The following is a 24,176-nucleotide window of genomic DNA, read 5'->3' on the forward strand; positions in this document are numbered from 1 at the left end:
GCCGGCGCTTAAGTTTTGTCTAGCTATTATTTTAATAACTTTTGTTTTATGTCGTCATTTTTTCAATTATATTATAATGCAAGATGGTAAATGAACACAATATTTGGTATATTTGATTTTAGGTTTTTTTATTAAACTTAACTGATATTAAGAATATTTAAAAATATTTCACACTGAAAGCATTCTTAATTCAATATATGAAAAATAGTTAATCATGAAAACATTGAAGTAATTAAACATAATAAAAAATATATACACATTGTATGCATTATGTCACGGAAACGTGTGAATTTATTAAATTTATCGAACAACATATTAAACAATATAAACTAATCGCCCGTAAAAATGAAAGTAAAAATCGGTGTGTGTACTTATGTACGCAAGTTAGAAGATATACTTCTTTGGCGTAACAAAACAAAAACAAAACTTGTGATAAACTAGATTCTTTGACTAGCCTTTAATTACCTTGTTAAATTACATACTCAAGAAAAAGGACCGCTTATTGGAACGCCGTTGGTTTATTTCTATACACTTTAACTTTTATTACTAAATTAATTATATAATGGTTTCTCGTTGTTTTTATTTTTAAAGTACCAACTGTCACTGACGTTTAATCGTTTGTTTACGTAAAGAATTGCAAATGGCCGACAATAATAAATTCACTGCCTAGGCTACGGAACAATTATAAACTATAATATTATACTGTATAATCGTCACGATTGCAGTAGCGGCGTAAAAATGGTGCGTTCGGCTGATAATCGAACAATCGGCGGTTTGAATCCAATCGAGTGCGTTTTTTTTCGTGTGAAAAAATAAATTATGTGTTACATGTCACACGCCAAAAATACACTCTGATCTGATTTCCCAAACGCGCCAAAGGAAGTATAACCTCAAAAAAATACACATATAAACCATTTCTTTTATTCAATGAATAATTCACAAAATATTGAGAATGTAACATTCCATAATACATTGAACATAAATAACTTGAAAATGCTTAAGATATAATACCCACTAGAAAAAATCATATTTGAAAAAAAAATATGACACTCGACGGGATTTGAACCCGTATAACCATTGGTGTCGCGCCAATCTGTACATTAACCAATTATGCTACGAGCTATCTAATTACGACAATTTAAACTAGTAGGATATACAATATGAAATGCTTATCAAATTACGTTATTATTGACTATCGGTTGTCTGTGTATGTGTATTAGATATTGGGTTGAAATCCCGTCGAGTTTCATATTTTTTTTTCAAATATGATTTTTTCTAGTGAGTATATAGATGTTTTCAAGTTACATAATATGTTAAATACAATTAATATATCCAGTTATTGTAAATTGTAAGTAAATAGCTTCAAAGCAACTTGTTTTAAAAGAGGCAAGAGAACAAACCAGTTTTATAAACATACCACATAAGCGTGAAGTTAGTTAAATTTTACATAAAATATGACGTAGTTAGGGCGACGCCGAGCGAGATAAAACGATGCAATAGGCCTCATGTAAGAACAGTGAGTCGTAAATAATAACGCTCACAATAATTTAATTTATTCTTTGTAATTCGTGAGTAGTGAAAAAAAATTTCAATCTGTACCAATTCAATTATTTTTCAGTTAATAAAGTTTCCATAACGTGAATTTTTTGTTTTTTCGTGTAATGTTTGTGTATTTAATATCTGGCTTATAAGTAATCATATTTTGTTTGAAACGAATTATTATTATAATATGGTATTAATATCGGTGTGATATTAGCAAGGTTTAATTTAATTACACGTGTTATGGAACAGCGGGATTAACTTCATATAAACACCTTTTATATTTAAACTAGATTTATTCGAATGTAATATATATATATATATATTATACAATAGATCATATTGTAAAGGATAATTAATTGTTAACAGTCTGATTTCATACAGTGATTGAATGCAGCCGATGCGTCCTTATTTAAGGTTGAATTAATTGTATTAAAAAGCTATTTTGATTCTATATAAAACTAGCATTATTAATATTACGCATGGCATTCATGGCATTTACTTTGATAAGAACAATGGTGTGATAAAGCAAATTTATATCAAATGTATTTTCAGACATTCATTATGCTGCTTATTAATAATTGTAAGAATACAAAGATAGGCTCAAAAGTGTGGGGCTATAACACGTATTATTACAAGTATATTTTTGATATATTGTTTATTATTTGCACCCATGTGGCCATGTTTCACTTAAGTTTATTAGGTAATCTTCGGTATATTTTAACATAAAATGCATAATTAAAGTTTGCAAATAATGGTAAAACAAGAACCTCATTATAATCTTCTTACCTTTACGTTGTAAGAATACGTGAAATTGGATTATAAAATGGCGTCAAATTGCACTGATACATTTTGCTTACAAATTGCTACGTTTACACACAAAGCGCTAATTAATGTTTAGCAAAAACGTGCTGAAATTAAATTTCACTACGCTTTATAAAAAAAAAAGAAAAAACGTTTGACATACTTTTTCCCTTGCCATCTTTACAACTTGTGCATTGTAATTAAAACGAGTTTTTTTTAAAAAAGTCAAGGTAATTTATTTCTGTTAAAGCTTTGATAAAATTAGAATACCTTACTCTTTTTCTAAAATGGATAGGTTAATTAAGTTAACGATGTATGAAGATTTAAAAAAAAAACAATGACTATTGTATTCATGATATTAATTAAAATTCTCAGGTATCGTTCAATATTGTGTACACATATTATGTATACAGTATTGATCACCCACGACTAGAGTTGGGTATTTCCCGAGATAATCTCAATCTCGAGATTCGGAATTTCCAAAAAAGAATTCTTGGGAATTCTCGAGATATCGGGAAGATTAAAAAAAACCTGTAAAAATCCTAAAATCAGTGTAAAAACAGACAAATTCCAAAAAAAAGATTTTTTTTTATTTATCTAAAATGTAATGTATTTATGTAAACAAAATAGAAGTAGGAAAACAAAAATAATTAAAAAAATTACCTACTTAATAAAATGGAATTTAAAAACACAGACAGTCAATCGCTACGTCTGACAATCGCATACGATTTTTGAGATACAAAATTCCCTGATGTTGCAAAAATTGCGCTCATTTTGAGTCGACGTTGGCTAAATTGTATTAAATGCCCCGATCAGTCTTTGAATGTTTTGTTTTCTGTCCACTTTTTCATATATAAAATCGTTTTTTCAATCAATATTTGATAATAAAGAAATCCCGAATCCCGAGAAAAGATTCTCGAGATCCGGAATTTTCCGAGATGTTAAAAATTTATATTCTCAAGATTCGGGATTCAAAATTTCGATAATTTCTCGAGAATTCCGGTCGGGAAATTCCCGAAACCCAACTCTATCTACCCACGACCACACATAAATAGACTAATTTAATTCAGTTTCCAATTTTATTTATAATTTATAAGCCCACTAAATTGGAAAGTTTCTCATACATAAAAGTTATTAATAGTACGTAGGTATATAATGTAAGTATCACACAAACTCGTGACAGTCGTAACCGATAAAGATTTTTTTTAGTTAGGTAAGGTGTTAAATTAATAGCATCATTGACAACAAGTCAAATTATTTGGAAAAAGTTTTTTGTTGCGCGATAATGAGCATTAACAGAAGATGGACGTCTGCTAAATTAGTACTAATAAAACTGTCACGTTATCTGGCAATGTCCACTTTAATTATTATAATAGTAAAAGACAAAGGTCCCTTGAAAAGTTAAGAAGTCAAAAAAAACAATAACCATGTCCTAATCTTGGGATATTTTTAGCTCAGCCAAACATCAAAGCCTTTTTGTATACCTATCCAAATGTTATACAGTACCAATTATAATACCACATGGTTGAAGCTAGCATGTAATATTATGTAATCTATTAGGAATAATATGTATTTTTTTAAAATAAAATATTTAAATTAATAAATTGAATGCAACAATATTGTATAAGTGTACAACTAAAAAATAAGGCTTATACTTTGTAGCTTAATAATAAAAACTGTCTATAATAGGTTGAACAAGTGGCTAATATCCATTTATCGTAAAAATAAAATCTTTTAATACAACCTCCACTCTATGGAGGCCCATAAGATCTTCTAAGGATCGAATATGGTGAAGTAATAGTAATATAAGTAGTCGAATTATAATCAATGTTATGATCGAAAAAACGGAAACGAATATAATTTTATTACGTGTTCCTATATGTTTATATTTTTTGCCTAATATTTTATTTTAATTTATATAATTGCCTTATGTCAATAAGTACAATATTATGTATGTCAACACTACATCAGGTAACTGTAATTTTTAAAGTCATTTCGAGTTGTGAAATAAAGGTGCACATTTTTTCTCGTTTTTTGGTTTAGTTTGTAATAAAACATTCCGATGATGCCTCATGGACGAAAATAATCATCAGTAATGTCAATTTCAATTTGTAGGTAAATCAACCTAATAGAGAAATTTCTTTCAAGTTATGTACGTGGAGTTCAATTACTTGTACATACAGCATCCTTATGAAATAGTGTTGTTACATTTTACGAATTTTGCATCTAAAAATTAATATATAATAACAAAGTTATCTTTAAAAAATCTAATAAATTTAAGTTTCATTACGATTAATGCAGCATTTATATAATTTAAAACTTTAATTAACAAATATGATTACGTAACGTACATTTTCGATTCCATTTCAAAGTAAACCACACAAACTAATCACTACATTTTTTGTGTGACGAGCGTCTATATTCGACGCTGTGCCGACTCGGCGCCGTTTTTTTCTGCTATGCAAAGACGTCACCGAGTAATAAAATATACTGAGCCAAATACGAAAAATATCTTCATACATTTTTTGTCAAAAGTATTATTATGTGTACCAAACCAAGTTTTCAAAAAAACGTTTAAAAAGGTTTTATAAAAAGTACTTTCGCGCCCTAGTAAATATACTGTAATAAGCAAACAAAATGACATTTTGTAGGAGACCCATTTGTAATTAATAATCTTTCAAATATTCTCTGAAAATAGAAGGGGTGTATAGGGGGTGCCTACTGCGTTTATCATTTTCTTTAAAACACTTTATGATTTACTACAAGATATTAGGACATTATTTGATATTTTCATTTTTTATTTATAGTTATTTTTATGTATATTTTTTGGTAAATTGTGATTCGTAACTTTATGAAAGTATTGTATTATCGACTAAATAGTGTTTTTCCCTGACACTATTTGAGTTTAATCACAAGCTTACCTGGCCTAACCGGTTTGTATCGGGAAACCCGTGTATATGGACGGGAAAACTGTAGCTCGCGTGAGCCGAAAAGCGCTGTAAAAGTGTTCCGTATTTTCTACACAAACTATACAACGCAGACAAGTCGCTGCCATCTAGCCGGCACATAAGATACACATGTATTATAGCACATAAAACTCCAATCTAACTATATCCATAACTCTAAAATCACGATTGGAGACTGACAGTAGTATATTACTGGGTATGTGTTATTTAATAAATTGCATTTTAGCATCAATTAAATGTTATTTTCACGAGTACAACTGTACATCTTCTATTAAATGAACTACTTATATAATTGTCGCTAGATTTCAAAATCAGCCAAGTCCATAATAGATGAATTGAAGAAAAATAGCTTTTTGTTTTCTCAAATATACAGTCACAAGGGTGAAAGTTTATATTATTTCGAGTATATAATATTTAAAATTAATAAATTCCACATTTTGAAAATGCAGAAATGTTAGAAAGCAGTAGTTCTTCAGCAATTCAAAAAAAAATCAAAAATACCTAAAGGTGGACTTAGATGATTTTGAAATGTAGCGACACATTTTATTTTGATCTTCACTAGAGCAAATAAATGCGTACATTACACGTTTTTTTTCGTTGTCAGGCCTCTCTGACCAGAAGCCCAACTTTCCAAATTTCTTGGATCTGTTTCCATTTCGTGAACGATATAAATTTATTTTAAGGTATACTAGTATCGAATAGCATAATAATTTATTACGAATCACAAAAAAAGTAATCCTAAAAACTAATTTAATCACTAGGCAAACTTAAATTATTTTCAACTTTGCCTTCATATTTTTAACCGTTTTTCCATATTAGAAGGTTATATTCAATGTACCGATTATGGATTACAATTTCATGTAGAAAAATAATTATCAATAACCAAGTTTCTGGGAATTGTTTTCCTACTGCCGATCTCAAAATTTTCAATTTTAGTGACATTAGAATATAATATAACTTTAAATATTACATATTTTTGCTTTTTATCAATAAAACCTTTTTAAGTTGATGCAATACTTATTTTATAATATTCTTATGATTTTTTTTATGGTAACAACATAATACATACTATAACTTAGATTACGATAAAAAAGAGTGTCTACGAGTATACATATTGGGTAAGATATATTATGTAACTACCTACATTAATACAGACGCCAGCTATTAGCGTCGCGTAAATTTTCTCTTGACAGTTTTCCGAACTACTAGATGGTTGCTCCTAATTGGGAATCATATTGCGATCGTTACTGTATTGGATAGAGTAGCCGTAATTTGAGTTCATTGGCTCAAAGATCGAAAGATCATTCTATTGGTGTTAAGGTTACCAATATATATTTATAGCTGATCTTATCTACATTCTAAATTTGAAATTACTAGACATGGCAAATTCGAACAGCTTGAACTTAAACAAGAGTTAGCCTTTTGAACTTTTATAGTTATTACAGCAGTTTTTATGTTTCCATATTATGCAATAGGTCTTTTCGTATGTCATACTCTATTTTGTCTGATTGTTCATTTTCATATACATTCCAAATAATGATAGTTTAATATATTTGACAGAATATCTTTGTAAAGTATACATTGACGCAATACCTATATCATTTTATATTGTGTATAATAAAAGTATATTTGAATATTTTGGCCCCAGTAAAAATAGATCATAATAATTATAGTAATGAATAGATTATAATAAAGTAAAAAATATCAATTTTCGGGATGTATCTGCTTTAAACAATAGCCATTTTTAGCTTCAATTATATATGTTAAAACTCTATCTCGATAGATTTTCTTCATTAGTATTTTTTTTATGAGTTTTATCATCATCATCAGCCTGAATCTATCCACTGCTAGATGAAGGCCTCTTCAAGGTGCTTCCACTTCTCTCGGTCTTGTGCATTGCGTTGCCACGTACTTCCGCAGAACTTTATCATTTCATCGATCCAGCGGCCTCTAGGTCTACCTTTCGGACGTTTTATACTTCTTGGATACCACTGGATGACTAGATTTGGCCAACGATTGTCTCTTATTCGAGCTATGTGTCCAGTCCATCTCCATTTAAGGCTTTTAATAAACTCTATTATATCGCAAACCCTTGTCTGCTTCCTTATCCACTCATTCCTCTTTTTGTCCTTTCGCGTTTATGAGACAGTTATTGACCTCTGCAATCCGATACAGATCAGACGTCACTTAAATTGATTGTTTTATGAGATATAGTTGCTAGCGGTGGGATTATCTATTGGGTGGATGGTTTGATTCTAAACACACATTAATAAAATAATCATACTAATTTGCCAGAAGTAGGCATCAAACCTACGACTCTCTAAATCTAATCAAGGGATCTACCGATAATAAGTAGATACATAAATAGATGATAGTTTAAAACTAGTTGAAAAAAAACTTGTTTACAGAGATTGGATTATAGCTGTTCTGCCCTTACAAGGAAGAAGGCAGTAACTCGCAAAATTTGTGAAATTGAGTTATGAATGCCATCCATTAGGTAATGTTGAAAGCTATATATTATGTTCACTTTAAAATCAGTATTATCACTAAAATACCGTTAAAATCCTTAGTGAAAAATAGACATCTTCTAAAATAATACATTTTTTAGCAAAAAGGCAGTAATTGCACCTATTAATTTCAGTTACTGCTTGTTTATTATTACTTTGTTTATATTTTAACATCCTACTAATAAAAATTATCACCGTTTTTTATTAATTCACAGTACTGAAGTTTGAAAAAAAACACATTATGTCATTTATCTCGAAAGTGTGTGAGAGTCAGTTACTACCTTCTTCCTTAGAACGGCAGTGTTCACTTCGTCCTATTTTTGCTATTACCATGAAGTTTGGCTAAAAAAATAATTAATTTTACCAATTCCTCCATGGTAGGTAGTTTGTGTCTATAAATTGAATAAAACTTGTAAAAGGAAGAAGTAAGTATGATATATTTTTATGTTAAATTTATTACAAAAATTGCCTTCGGTTAAATTGGAATTAATTTTTAATGGTAATTAATGTAGACGACTATAAAATTACATTAGGTGCTCTTTATCGTCAGCTAATTTGGGAAACGTATATTTATATTGAAAGACTTAGTTAATTAAATTTAGACAGTTCATACGATAGTTAATTATTATTGCTGTGATAAGTTGCGGTCAATTTGGAAAGGGATAAATTGAGAAAGTTTTGAGGAAGCCAGGATCCACCCTAAGGTTACCATGCTCTTTGTGACGACAACTTTAGAAAGATTGATGGGTGTGGTAGCAAATTATCTAAATACTTACCACATATATAAACCAAAATATTGATAACTATTTAACGCAATGAATAATTTAAAGATTTAGTTTCCTCAGCATACAAAAATATCCTCATTTTCCACCATGAATTGACAGTTACCTACTTCCATGCAAATGATAACAATTATTAATATTGAACGGTGGCAAATCATATCATTTTGTGGGATATATTTTTTTCATATTTATATTATTTCAAAATGTGTTTTAAATTTAAATAATTATCTTAAAAGAATGATTATACCTTCTTAAGTGATATTTAGTCTTCAAAGAATTATAAACGTACCTACCTGCTGATTGATATTGTTAATTTAATTATTATTCGTGTATTATTTTATTTCTCTTTTTTCATGTAAAATACACTAATTCTTCAACATAATATACTTAATGTTAATCATCATTAGCCCAAATTAATATACTATTGGATAAAAATACTACCGCTGAACCTAACTATTTTGTCAAAACATCGGCCCTAGTTCTACTTTTGGGCGTTATCTACAATCTACATCATGATTCCTACAGGATGACTAAATTTATCCATAGATTCTTGTTTCTTTAAGATATATTATACCCAGTGCATATTTTTAAACCTAATTTTATATATAACATTGCGCACCTTTGTCTATTCTATTATGTAATCAGTAATCACTCATTTTTGTGCTTTCTATGTATGCAGCTCTCCATACCAAGTTATGCTACCCCAAAATTCTGGAACTCTCTTTCATTGATTGTTCAAGTTTTGAAAGAATGTGTCATTATCTCTCAATTATATTCTAAGATATATAACTACCAACGGAACATCATCTATTTGGATTTCATTAAATATTGAGAAAATTGTAGGTACTTTACTTTTTTAGATTTAATCTTTCCATAGGTATTAATATTTATATAATATATAAAAATTGAGTGGGTACCAAGATTGGGAATTGTTTTCTATATGTCTTCTCCAATAATGTATACAAAAATAATAAAACCATTAATATCAGGCCAGTTTTTATTATTAAAATAAACTTATTTATAAATTGACATATTATAATAATATGTGTACCTACATGAGACCTAATGCTGTTATCTATCTTTTCTCAGTATAATAAATCCCGTAACTGACGATTGTGATTACTCCAGAATAGGTACTGCGAAACTCCGAATTAACATTTTCCAACATTCATTATCTTCTGCAAACTTTGTGGTTTATGCAAAAACTCATAGGTTTTTTAGTGCATTTCTTTACTTTGTCACTTCACCTCATCAGTTTTTCCCTTTTACTGGGCATATTGGGAAAAACAATTAGTATTTCTAGTGAAACATAATATACGATCAGGTCAGGGGTTCACAAACTTTTTCGTCAAAGGGACAATTTTGAAATCAAAAATATTTGGCGGGCCGCCCTTTCTTTTGTAAATATTTTCTGATTTTAAAAAACATAAAGCAAAAAATTAAAAAAAATATTTCATTGTACCTATCTATAATCTAATATTTATAACTAAATCTACATTATTATTACTCTATTAGTAGACTAAAAAATAATATTTAAAATTTTTCACCATGTAATTTATGCAATCAATTATTGTTTGTTTGAAACTAAATTCTGCAATTTAGGCTCAAATTTTGTGGTGTGAGTACGCAAACTCTGATGCGATATGGTTGTCTGTTAATTTTGATCTTAATTTCGATTTATTAATGCTCATTTTAGAAAATGTTTTTTCACAAATATAGGTAGGTGTACACAAATATCAAAGTGTCTGACCATTCATTCTTGCCAGAGGGTATTTAATTTGAAATGTAATTTTTTATATTCGATAAAAATAATACAGATTTAACATACATCTCGCGGGACACATCAAAAAGTCACGCGGGACACAATTGGCCCGCGGGAAACAGTTTGTGAACCCCTGCTCAAGCTAGATAATGTGCAGCTTCTTCAATATCGAGGCAAGAGTTTTGTATTCTTCTAAGTTAACACAACTGATTCTGATCATTACAACAGTAGTCGAGTTATTACGATGTATTGTGTTTTATTTTAATGAATACCTAGATACTTAGTTTAATTACGTCCTATTAACTAGGTATGAACATATTTTAATGTCTTAAGCTTAAGAGCATGTTATCTCCCAAAAATCTAATATGGGGTTAAAGTTATTTGTTTTAAGAGCGTAGAGGGTAGAATACTGGGTTAACGTGTATATGGTGTATGCTGATGAAAACAATATAAGATAGACTTTTTATTAGAGCGTTTTTACAAAGAGAAATTTACATAAGTGCGATTCGATTGGAAACCAATTTAAATGTTACGCAAGCAAATTTGTCTCTAGTAAAAGCAAAAAAAAAAGAGTTCATTTCGCTTCTCATGGCACTCACGGCAGTTACGACTTTCTGGGAAACCAGAGCGTGTAATCACATAGAAATAAATTTTGGTAACAAGTTCGACTTTAAACCAAATGGCATTCTATTGGTCTTTGTTTTTTGTACGGCTTGATAACATTATTACTAGAACTCTGTGAACATTTTACGAACTCGCTCAGCAGCAGTCGAATACAAAAAAAGACAATTGTACTAGTATTATATAACTTTAAATGAGACAAAATTAATGTATAGTCTGTAACTGGCAGTACTATTAATGTTGATAGTTTATTAAACAAATAAATGGGGACGTATCTAACGTTAATTAGTATCGTGCTAATATTTTTGGACAATATAATTATATGCATAATTTAATATAACTATCATCATCAGCATCAGCCTGAATCTATTTACTGCTGGATGAAAAAATCGTCAAGCTGTTTCCACTTCTCTCGGTCCTGTGCGTTGCGTTGCCACGTACTTCCGCAGAACTTTATCATTTCATCGATCCAGCGACCTATGTCTACCTTGCGGAAGGTTTTGTACCTCTTGGATACCACTGGATGACTAAATTTGTCCAACGATTGTCTCACCCTTGGCAAACCCTTGTCTTCTTCCTTATCCACTCATTTCTCTTTTTGTTCTATCGCGTTATGCCCAGCATACACCTCTCCATACTATGTTGTGCTACTCTAAGTTTCTGGATCTCTCTTTTACTTAGTGTCCCATATTTCACTCGTATATGTGATTACGGGAAGCACACACTGGTTGAACACTTTGCGCTTTAGGCACAGTGGAAGGTCATTTTGAAGACATTATTCAGGCGGCCAAAAGCACTGATATAACTATACCTATGACTTATTTTTACATTATCTCATTACATAATATAAATATATATATATTATATAGTATACTAGTTCGTCGATTATTGACAAACTTCGTGTTTATTAGTGACTCTACCCTTTATATGTTTTACCAATTTAGCCACCTACAATAAACTTAATCACGTCGAAATTAACTGAGAAACTTAAATTAATAAAGTCCGATGTGTTTAGTAACTTTTTTTTGTGATTTTGAATTAACAATTAAGAGATATTTACCTAGGACAGGATATCTTTAATTTTAGTTTTAACGTAATTACACCCAGAATAATTTAGAATATTTTGTTTAGTGTCCTTAATGATGTAGTATGAAATATTAATATCCAATTTTATTAATTTAAATTTAATTGTTAATGCCATATACAATGTATTGGAAGATTATTTGTGTAACCTTTTGAATTTGTTTTGATAAATACCTGTTTTATAAAGATTATTCAATTGAAAATATCCCTCTTAGGCGGACAAAACCGGTCCAGATATATTAATTATAAGTGGAATAAGTACTAAAAGAAATTGTGTTTAAATGTTAATATTCACAAGGTTCAAAAATGCTACATTTTTTATTGAACATACATTATTCAGAAAAACCTAAAATATACATTTTTAACCTTTCCAACTAAGAAATTTTAGTTAGAAGATTGGTCTTATCCCTAGACAAAATTGCAGAGAACTTTCGAGATTATTCTTTACCAAGTTTATGACTTGTTGAGTTTTATCCGCGAAAAAAACTTTTTTGTACAACTTTGTCTATGTAGGAATGCTCATATTTTATGTCTATTATTTTTGTTGGACAACAATATTATGGGAAGCATATCCATATGTCGTCCATTTATATTGTATATTATATATTATTATATACATGTTTGTTCATAAGAAGATCACAGAGTGGAAGATGTATTATTAGATTTTTGTTTGCTTTGAACGTTGGCCACTTGCTCAACCTATTAGGTCTATAGTCTGGTTCCAAATACACATTGGAATGCAAAAGGTAGATTTTCCAGACCCCAGAACCCGAGACCCATGATATTATAAGCTAGGCGTAAATATATACTATATTGAATTATGTAAGTATCAGAAGACGTTATGTTAAGTTGAGGAGAGTAATTAAATTTATGCCTTTCTTCCAAATCTCTTTAAAAACTTTAATACACATTTTTAGTTCAATGTGTATTATACACAATGATTATATTTTATAGTTTAATTTAAATGTGAACCACTTCTGAATAATTTGGGGTTCGTTACAATAATATGCCTTGAAATGGAGGACTGAATGTAAACAAAATTAAATTTTGTGACTGTAATAAAGTTTTAATGGTAGGTATTTAGATATTATTTTAACTATTTATTTCCTTTCAAATAGGCCTTAGCGGTGATGAGCTTTCGATGTTGTTGCAGCAAGGATATTGCGCAGCAAAAGCACAAGCTTTTCAGATTACTTTAATAACGGGGTTGCACTTACTTTGAGTAAACGACTCACCATGTCAATATTTTGTGCTTTTGCCGAGCTTTTGTCGTAAATTTGCATACATTCAAAGTTACGAGCGCACATGTAGGTTCACTAAATCGTTTTATATTGAGTTTCAAATTGTTCTGTTGGTAGTTTTAGAGATTATATATGAAACCGCTAGAAGAGGTTGAGGTTATTTTTTTCTATTTATAATACCAAATAACGACGATATCGATAGTGTAATATCCTACTTTTATCGAAATTACTTATAAGCTAGAAACGTATATAATATTATTATATCTATATAATATATCATTTTTATCATGTCATCGTATCATTTTAATATATCATTTTTATCTATATCTATATAATAGATCATTTTTGACTAGTTTAGTAAAATAATAAGTAAATACACTTTACTTAATTACCTACACATAGAAGTAAAAAACAAGTAAAGTATGATAACTCTTGCGATAAATAAGTACCTATATATATTTGTAATATAAAATTCATTTTGTAAAGATAAATTAGTATATTTGAGATTTCAGATAATTTAAGTATTATTAATATTCAAATTTATCATCATTATAAACATAGATTTATCCACTTCTAATGAAAACCTCTCCAAGTGAAGTAAATTTCTCTCAACCTCGCGGATTATGTTGCTACGTAATTTTACAGAACTAAACTATTTTATCGATCCGGTGGTATGTAGGTACACCTTTAGGATACTCCAAATGAATTATCAATAATTATGGACATTTTTCGGACAGAATTTTATATTGAAATGTAAAATTTATGCATATGCAGACATGTTTATGTGTCTATAGAAAACCGATACACAATTATTAATCTCATCAGCAGAGAATCATAGAATTACCATAAGCAAAGAAAATATTTACAGTTGTAGTATTTATAAAATTAATAAAATTCAGTCAGTTAAAGGTGGAAATGATAAAATATACTCGTATAGTCTTCCAGTGACTATAAACTGACGTAATATTTGACAGTATTTAAATAGCGACTATTAAAGTGAAGCCAAATCTTAATTTAATGGGTAATACAATTGATTTATTAACCACATATTAAATTTAATTATATGAAAAAAATATCATTATATTAAAATATTTTTTGCGGGTATGGCGAGGGGTTGCAGGTAACTTGTATAATATTATAAAAATGGGTCGCGACTCGAAAAAAGTTATGAATTCGTAATTTATACTCTTGATGTTTCAGATAGATATGTTATATTATTATCTCTCCAACTGTTATTATTAATTAAATGATTTTGATACGGATTTCTTCACATGCAGCACTGAAATTCCAATTATTACAATAATTAATATTAATAATAGTAAATTTTGATCGATATTTTCCATTTCTTCATACAGTTACACAGCTGCCTTAGGAGTGACAGTAGGTATTGGCTGCTTCTTACTGGTGCTGAACATGATCATATTTGCTGGAATCTACTACCAGAGAGGCAGAAGGAGGGACGATCCCCCAAGTAGACGAAGCTCTTCCGTCCAGTCGACATCTGAAAGTAAGTTATAATATGTATTATGGAATATTCTAAATATATATCGACCTGTACTAAAGTATTTTATAATAAGTAAATAAATTTTATAAAAAAATATTTCTTAAAATATATTTTATAATTCAAATATTATATCCAATTTATTACATGTAATTAATCCAGTTTGAAGTTTAAGTCTAATTTTATAATGTACCGTTATTAGATTTATCATTGCTCTAACAATTGATACCAACCCCATATTTACATCGGAATGATTTTTAAGTTATTATAAAATTTGAATATTTTTTGAGAATTAAATGGATGTGGATGATATAAATATATAGAAAATGTAATGTTTATGGATATTTACGGGTCCTAACCTTAAAAATTGTGAAATCCGCACAAAGCAATTTGTATTCCCTCGTTTTATGATTTATCCAAACAATAGTCATACAAAATAATGCTCATTTATTCAATCGTAGGTCTTATTTTAATTTTATAAGATAAGTATATAATTATTTTTATGTTACGTTAAAATTATTATTTTTGAGCCCCTAGTAAATTTTATTCTGTAAAATGTATTCAATATTCTTTTTACTAGAGTTTGTAAATGTATTGTATAATTTTGAAAAAAATTCAAATAAAAAAATAGTATATTTGAACTTCTGGAACACAAGAGTCTTAAAAACGATAGAGCAACGAAATTTTACCAATATTTTCCTACATAGCTTATAGTAAACATCCAGTTGATAAGATTCTATATTATTGACATATTTTTTAGGGTATGTAGGTACTTTCCTCGTTAAGCAAAATGTATTCATTCGAATTAACGATCTCGACATTATTATAATTAGCTAAACACCTTTTTTGAATATAAGTATAATTTTAATATACCTACGTTTATATTGTAGCAAGTATACAACTGCGCGATAGGTCAGTTGAAAGTACACAACTTCCCCCGACAATCCACGAGCCTCCGCCGTCATACCGCCCCAAGGTTCCAAGTCAAATGCAGGTAATATAATATTTTAACTGAATTGTTATTATCGTTTTATGGTAGTTATTTCAATACAAATCGTGCTTTCTCATTATTTTGTAATATGTTTTATAAAAAAAATAATTACATACATTATAATATTTTGTTAATTTTTCTGTTATGACTATATTGTATAAAATTTTATCTATTTTATCGGTCGAAATAGAAATTATATTACTTAATAATTTAAAACCATAAGTAAATTTATTTAAGTACCTACGTATCATAATATATTAGTTTGCTTAAGTAGTATTTTATGTGAATACAAATATATCGACTTGGGAAAGGAAAAAGGGTATAATTCACACAAATCATATTTTACAGGAGGCACAAAAACGTTTTTGTTATCGTTTTCAGTCAAAGTTAAAATACAAAATAGACACAACACACAATACTGTGAAGTGTATAATAAATAATAATTTGGTGTTTATATCCTAATGTGATAATATTTATGGAGTTAATTTTAAAAACCACCAACAAAAATGATGGTTAAGTCGTTTTTCCCACATTATTTTTTTTTTTTTAATGATAGCAAATTTGGATAATTAATTGACATTTGCAGCATAAATTCTTTGGGCACAACGTGTATTCTTCATGTATAACGTTATTTTGCAATAAAAATCTATTTTAAAAAACTGTGGGTTATGAGCTTTTCCTTTCTACAGTCGACATGCTACTAATTGTTTACTTTCGTGTATATGTCCATATGAATATGTATATGGGAAAGGTGAAAATTTTATATAAATTAATAAAAAAACAATTTAATTTGATATTAATATCGTTTTTCATATTTTTTTTTCAATATAATTATTTCCTTATTTATTTATCAAAATAAGGCGACAAGATTTAATAAGAAGAAATTAAAAACAACTTTTTAACGATCTCACATAAAATAAATACGTGAAAGAAATGTAAAAGTTTGGTATGATAATATATTGAAAAGCATGTTAATGAAAAGTGGTCGCATCATGATATAATTCCTTATAAATTTCTTCACCCTCAGTGTTCAGGGGCGATAGTATGCGCGAAAACTGCCGAGGAAGTTGTGGAACTTTTTCGAGTTTTCCAGCTTCGCGCAGAATCAAACATACCACGGACGAGTGTTGAGTGATAATTACATTGTTTTTTTCGAAATCAAAAAGAATTAAAATTATCCGGAAGTAATCCGGATGTTGTTCTTTCGCATCTTTTGGTCAGTAAAGGAATGACTTTGGTCCCATAAATAAAGCAGACAGATAAATTTTGGTTCACTTTTGTGGTATCCGGTGTCTTGCAAGGTTTTCAGAGTTGGGTTGCAAGCGTTATTTTTAAATTAATGTATTTTTATTTTGTATCTTTATAATATAAAAGAATATTAGTGATAAACTCATTATCTTATTTTGAGTATCTACTACAGTTTATAGTTCTGTTTTTTTTATTATAAATAATTGATATTATAGAACTTATCAAATTCGACAAAATATAATATTACAACGCACCAATTAAAATACGATACAATATGTTATACTTTTACCGAATGGTTAAACAAATAATCATCAGGATTTTTCAGTCGCTTCAATGGGATATTTAATTTAACATCTTATAAAATAATATACAAACTAACATTTAGTACAGTTTCATTTGATGCTGCTTAAAGTATATAAACTATTACACTATACAATTATTAAACTAATGTTTTCTGAAAAGTTTGGCAAATCTAATTGGCTTATTTTCCAAAAGAGAAGTTCGTAAAAGCTTTTTTACAATGTTCGATACTAAAAAGATCAATGGGAATAGTCACTTTTCTCAACCTATTAAATCCATGTGCTGGTCTGAACACACACTGAAAAACAACATTTGAATTTTCCAGACCTGGGATTTGAACCCGGGACCCACGAGATTATAAACCGATGCAGTAACCGATCGGCCATCGTGAGATAATTAAACACAATGTTATATTCGAAGAAAAGCTTTGTATTTAAAATGTATGAGTATAATTAATAACTGAAAGATTGTAATATATTATGTGAAAATGTTCCATTGAAGCAGATGAAACCGTCTTCATGATAAATAAACTACGTCGAATGAATACTACGTTTTGTGTTACATTTTAATTATTAAAATGTCATTCAACGCAAAATTGATATTTGATTTTTTATTTAATGATATTTTGATTTAATTGAAACCTCGAAAGATAGTATAAGATATTCAATTTTAAAGCGGATCTATAAAAAGTTTGCAAAGCTTTTGTGGAACCTGTTTATGTTGTCGTATAAACAATATTGACTGCTTAATATCCAAACCAGCGAACTGCGCTTTTGACCAAAACTGAGATTTTGATGGCATTTTGTTATAAAGCATGTTTTCTATGCTCACACAAAATTTCAAACGCGTTATCGTTATTCAAACAAAACAGCCAACTGAAGGTGCCAAATTTCCAATATCGTTAATGAAACAACTTCACTCTTTATATAAATTTTCTTTATATATCAAAAGGAAGCTAAAATAGTATATTAATTAATTCATAGTGCAGGTTATTTGTTAAATTTGTGACTTAAATTTCCGCTTGATAGTAAAATTATTATGTTCTTCTCCTTCCTGAAGAATTTTCCCAAATTGAGTTAGCTGGTTCGCAGATTAAGCAGTCGATAGATTTTTTCATTTACTCATATGCATACAGTCTGTAGATGAATAATATAGAGACAAAATCGATTATATTGGATAATCGAAATATTTGATTCACGTTGCACTAGAGAACGTCGAAACATATTGTTGTATAATAATATTGTGGTGTGTCGATAAAATTCAATGAGAGGCTTCAAAATAATAATGATAATTAATTGACACTCAAATAAAGTGTCCACTAATGGAATTTAAAATAATTCAAATCTCCCAGATTTAGCAGATCTAATACAAATAATATGACAAATATTAATAAATAATAATATAAACTATCGATCTACGTGTAGGTACTACGGCAAAACTAAGCAATTATGTTATTAATATGATTTAGAACAGTGACAATTTTACTCTTAATGTACTTCATTCTTGAAAATAGTTACTTACAAATAAGTCTTATAACTATTCTGACGGTGCTGCTTTACGGTAGCGAATTATGGCACCTTACAAAGAGGAACCGTATACTGAGCTTCGAAAACAGATGTTTGCGACGAATACTGGGTGTGCGGTGGTATGACTTTAGGAGCAACGACGAGATAAAAGAACGCACCAAGCAGCCTCTCATCACGCTGAAAGTGAAGAGCCGACGTTGGACCTGGCTCGGCCACGTGCTGCGGATTCCAGAAGAGAACTTCAACCTGGCTTGCCTGTTTTTCAAGCCGACCGGATTCCGGCGTCCTGGAAGGCCGCTAAATACAATCTATAGAGTGTATACGGCGGAGTTACGGGATGCTGGTTTGACCTGAAAGAAGCAAGAAGACTGGCGAACGACAGGGATTCTTGGAGGCGCCGCGTGGTGTCCATATGCTCCAGTTAAGGGGCGAACATGGCCAAAGAAGAAGAAGAAGAAGTTTTATAAAAGTCAATTACGGTCAATTACGCCAATTAATTATTATACAATTATGTGTAACATAGTTATGTTGAATTTTTATAGTATGTTACTACTGCTTTTATAATCGTATTATTATAGTTTTTGTAATTATATTCTAAATAATACGTGACCAATGTATCATACAACAATGAAGTATGAATTCAATTTTGTTGCGGTGTCGTAATTCAAGTAGTTCATCTTCGACAAATCATCTTTAATATTAACCCAACGGATGTTTTGCGATCTACCAAAGTTCACGTGATAAATTACGTACATGCAAGGAGGCGGTAGGTTACGTGTGTTCAAGTTTTCATCGCAACACCATACACCCAATGGAACTCTCGCCTCGTTAGCAGCGTTCCACAAAACGCTAAGAGAAATTCTCTTTGGAATTAATCTCGTGAGTGCCCCATCGATAATAACCGGTACACAATATACGAGTGTTTCTCAAGTTTTTTTTTTAAATTATATGAGATATCCTTTAAATAATTTATGAATTTCGGGAAACTTACCTGGGTGACACGATAAATTAAATTAAATAACGGTAAACAATATAAAAAGTTTTCACTTTACGAATTTCAGATTTCATGTTAATATTGATTTTTATTAAATAGTTTAATTGATGATAAATGATTCATCACCAGGCATTTTTACTCAGTTACAAACAAGTTTAAAAAATCATGTTTTTTTTTTAAATACATAAGATTTAAGAATTAACAATAGGTACACCAGAAATATGCCAACAATTGTGAACAAATAGAAAAATTATTAACATTGGTGGTAAAGCCTTCGTCTATGGCGACCGGCTTGGTATTTCTTTCTTATTAATATGTTCTTGTGACCTTTATAATCATTTATTATGCAAATATTTCTTGACAATATGTAACTGAGATATTATTTAAAATTCCGTTCATATTGGTGACCATCTTTTATACTTTTAATAATGGTATTAACAGCAGGTCCCTTGAAGTTTCATATAAGGCATTAAACTTTCTTGAAATTGCTTTTTAATTTTTTAAATTTCAAATTTAAAAACACAACATTTATAATTTGCATACATGTACGATTTAAGAATGTAGGTAGTTAGTGTATGAGAATTTGTACCTGCTTTCATAAGACTTTGCAAATTCATACGAAACCCTAATTGAGAATGCCATAATATAATAGATGTTTACCCAACGGGAAATTTTCAAAGTTTGAGAGTCAACAAATATTTACATACGTAATTTATATTGTATGTAGTTTCTCATCAGTGCGGTTTTAACGTAAATACACGCATTAGTTTTAGAGTGCAAAGAATTTACATTAAAATTAATAACTCGGAGAAACTTAGCACACCTGCATATCAAGAAAATCTTAGGAAATATCATTTCGTATCATATCGTTTTAGGGCATTTTTAAGATTTTGTTTAGTATACCATGAGTAAGGTTCCCTAAAGGGTGGGGGGGCGGTGTGACGGGTCGATCTGATAAGCGAGATAAATACACATCACAAATTTGCCCTGAAGGGAAAAAAGTTGCCTGCGGCGCTATTTTCTTTATGAAGTCTTAACATTTTAAAATATCTAGTTGTGTGATGCAATTTTTGATTACTGTGTGGCAATATTCGAAAACTCCATAATTCAAGTGGATTTATTCAACAATACAAAAAAAAATCACTTAAAATACACAAAATATACAAAAACACCCTTAGTTTTACTTGAACCAACATTTTGAAAACGATACTTTAAAGCGTCCCACTGCCTTTAACCCTAGCGATGGGTAAGGGGGCCTGACAAAGATGGAGGCTTGGAGGCCCACTTCAAGATGTGGGGGCTATGATTATGAGAGTTTTTAATTGACAATGCTTCGCATTCTGATAATGTCGTATATATTATAATATTGTGTATTAGGACTTGAATAGTAATAAAATAAAACTTTTAGCAAGTATAAAGTTTCATAAAACTTAGGTATCGAGTATTCAAAAGATATGCATTCGAATCCAACTAAACCCACAGCTTTTTCTAAGACTGTTTCTCATGTGTATCTATCGGAGGGTCTTTCAAATTAAGTATTTTTCATTAAATTGAATCTCACTTAGTTAAAATTTATGAAATTACTAAAACTGCAGGTTGTAATATTTTAAATTATTATTTTTAAAGTTCCAACCGTTAAAATGGTTTTAATGTTTTTCTTAATGTAGATTTTTTTTACATGCCGTGAATGATGTTTAATTATAGGCGGATCATTGTATATTTGCCACAGTACTAGAAATATGTACAGTTTTATTTATAAAACCGTTAGTAGTACGGTTTAATAAAGCTTATTTTTTTATATTCTATTATGTATGAAACAAAAAATAGGGCAAAGGTTTTTCTCCAATAAAGATTTTTTAGTCATATTGACAAAGATACTTGTGTTTATTGGAGAAAGGGGGATAAAGAAATCTAGGATTCCCAAAAAACAAACATTTAAAAAAGTAACAATATTTAAATGGTGTTTTACCAATGTAAATGATGTTTCACTAGTATTTGTCATTTAATGTGTTTTTAGTGGTGATTTGTCAATGACGAATATCATACTAACAATATGTAGTTTTTTTTTTTATTCAAATTAAATTTTTAATGTTTTTGATTGATTTGTGTGCTAATAAAATATTAAGTATCTTAAAAAGTGTGATTTTCTGAAAAATATTAATAGTATATTTTCTATCATTGATTTGTAGTATTTAATTATATACCTACCGTATATACTAAAAATACTTATATTAGTACCTATATTTTGATGAAACAATTTTATTCACAACTCACCCTTTGCAAATATTTCCTTATCTGTATTGTTCAAAGCTCTGTCACTGAAAGGAGGTGCTTTGTGATGATTGGGTGGGGAAGAGGGGGAGGGAGGCGTTAGAGGGAAAATGTCACGACATCAGGTGTCTGCGAGTTTTATCTCATTATTTCTCAATTAATGCGTTATTCGAGTTGACGTTGCAATGTCAATTATTCGAGGAACGTTTAGCGTCGACATTTATATTATGGAAAATATATTTTTGGCTACCTATTGATTTGTAGTAGTAGGTATAGCGTTTGTGTAATATCGTTATAACTAGAGAATTTCATAAAACTGTTTTAAATGTAGATATGTTATGTCCTTTTCAGTGATATAGAGCTACGCAGTGATATGCGTCAATCGATTCAGTTAATTACTGATAAAATAATAATATTATTATGATATTATTATAAAGTATATTGCGCAGTTTAAATACTTGAATTTTAATAATTATCGGGAAATCTTAATTAAAAAATATCGGTAATTACGGTGTAAAAACGCGATGTGGCGTCAATAATTGGGATTTTTCAGCTGTCATTCTATTTATTATAATTCAATGATTGAAGCGCCTAGTTTCAAAAGCCCCTAAACGATTTTAGGTAGTTCTGAGAAAAATAATAAAAACTATTTTAGGCAGTTTTGAGAAAAAATGAGAAAAACTCATATCTATTGAATTTGTGAACTTTATGTATTTATTTTTTAATTCGGTAAATTCTAAAGAGTATTTTGGCTTTGCATTAAAGGGGTATTTGAAAAGCACACCCAACCATTTTAGCGGGTTTTGAAATTTTACCTAATTTTTGATCATACGTATTGACGGTTTTTGGCGTTTTTAAAGTTAAATCTTTGGCCATTATATAGGTAACAAAAATATCTATCTAAATACATATCTAACTCAAAAATTTTCAAAAACCGGTTTAGAGTGCCCCATCGATAATAACCGGTACACAATATACCAGTGTTTCTCAAGTTTTTTTTTAACATAATATGAGATATCCTTTAAATAATTTATGAATTTTGGGAAACTTACTTGGGTTTTTGACGTTTTTAAAGTTAAATCTTTGGCTATTATATAGGTAACAAAAATATCTATCTAAATAAATATCTAGCTCAAAAATTTTCAAAAACTGGTTTAGGGGGATTTGAAACTAGGCGCTACATAATATTATATCGTTTTGACTATATTGCAATTAAGCATAGCTCAAATTCTGTGCATCTTAGACTTAGATAGGTACTGGGCCGGGATAATTAATGCATGCTAAAGGAGGCCACCAAAATACACCGGAACCCTTATAATATCAATAGAGATGGCGCTACACTTCAAAATATTTATTCACATAATTAACGGATATCGGTAATTGATATTTTGAGAACGTGCCTCTTAGCACAAGAAAACGGTATTGATTACGCACCTACCTTATAAAGTTTGGCTCTATTTTATTTTTGTAATACTATACTAAATAATGATGTCTTTTTTCTTTAAGGCGATAAATGCAGAAGGTGGTGGAACTCTACGACCCCAAAAGAAACGGGTGCAAATTCAAGAAATATCAGTTTGAAAATCACAGCTAATAATTTAAATATATCAAACTATGAATAATTGAGAATATATTAATAAACCAATTTTACATATTATTATAATTATACCAGTGAACATAAACTATTTACAACTGTACAGATTTTTTCAAAAGTATACTAAATATAATACTTATATAATTTATTTATTTTTTTGTAATAGGTATAATCATAAAATATTCATACATCTTTTTTTAAACTATTACAAAAAATAGATGTCCATGTATAATACCGATATTTTTTTTAATTATTTATAATTTTCATAGAAAATTAAATATTAACATATACCTACAAGAATTCCAAACGTTATTTATTGTAAATTATTAATTTGCTGCATTTATACTTAATAACATTTATGTAAGTAATTTTAAAACAACATTTTAATGAAATAGTATAATATAATAAAGTTTCAAAATATTACAATTGATGATAGTGAAAATTAA

General features: G+C 29.2%; 1 protein-coding gene across 1 annotated transcript in view; it reads left to right on the plus strand.

Moving 5' to 3' along the window:
• Positions 1 to 23,749, plus strand: part of LOC147066058 (neuroligin-4, X-linked-like) — a 55,384-nt gene extending 31,635 nt beyond the window's left edge. Inside the window, exons 9-11 of the mRNA XM_085955282.1 lie at positions 14,661 to 14,812; positions 15,697 to 15,800; positions 23,643 to 23,749. Of these exons, the coding sequence (XP_085811408.1) occupies positions 14,661 to 14,812; positions 15,697 to 15,800; positions 23,643 to 23,717 (331 nt within the window). The 3' untranslated portion in view covers positions 23,718 to 23,749. The remainder of the gene's footprint in view (positions 1 to 14,660; positions 14,813 to 15,696; positions 15,801 to 23,642) is intronic.
• Positions 23,750 to 24,176: the final 427 nt, after the last annotated feature.

The sequence above is a fragment of the Rhyacophila brunnea genome, unplaced genomic scaffold (genome assembly GCF_057557595.1).
Source record: "Rhyacophila brunnea isolate RB1 unplaced genomic scaffold, BYU_Rbru_1.0 scaffold_5, whole genome shotgun sequence".
Classification (NCBI taxonomy): domain Eukaryota; kingdom Metazoa; phylum Arthropoda; class Insecta; order Trichoptera; family Rhyacophilidae; genus Rhyacophila; species Rhyacophila brunnea.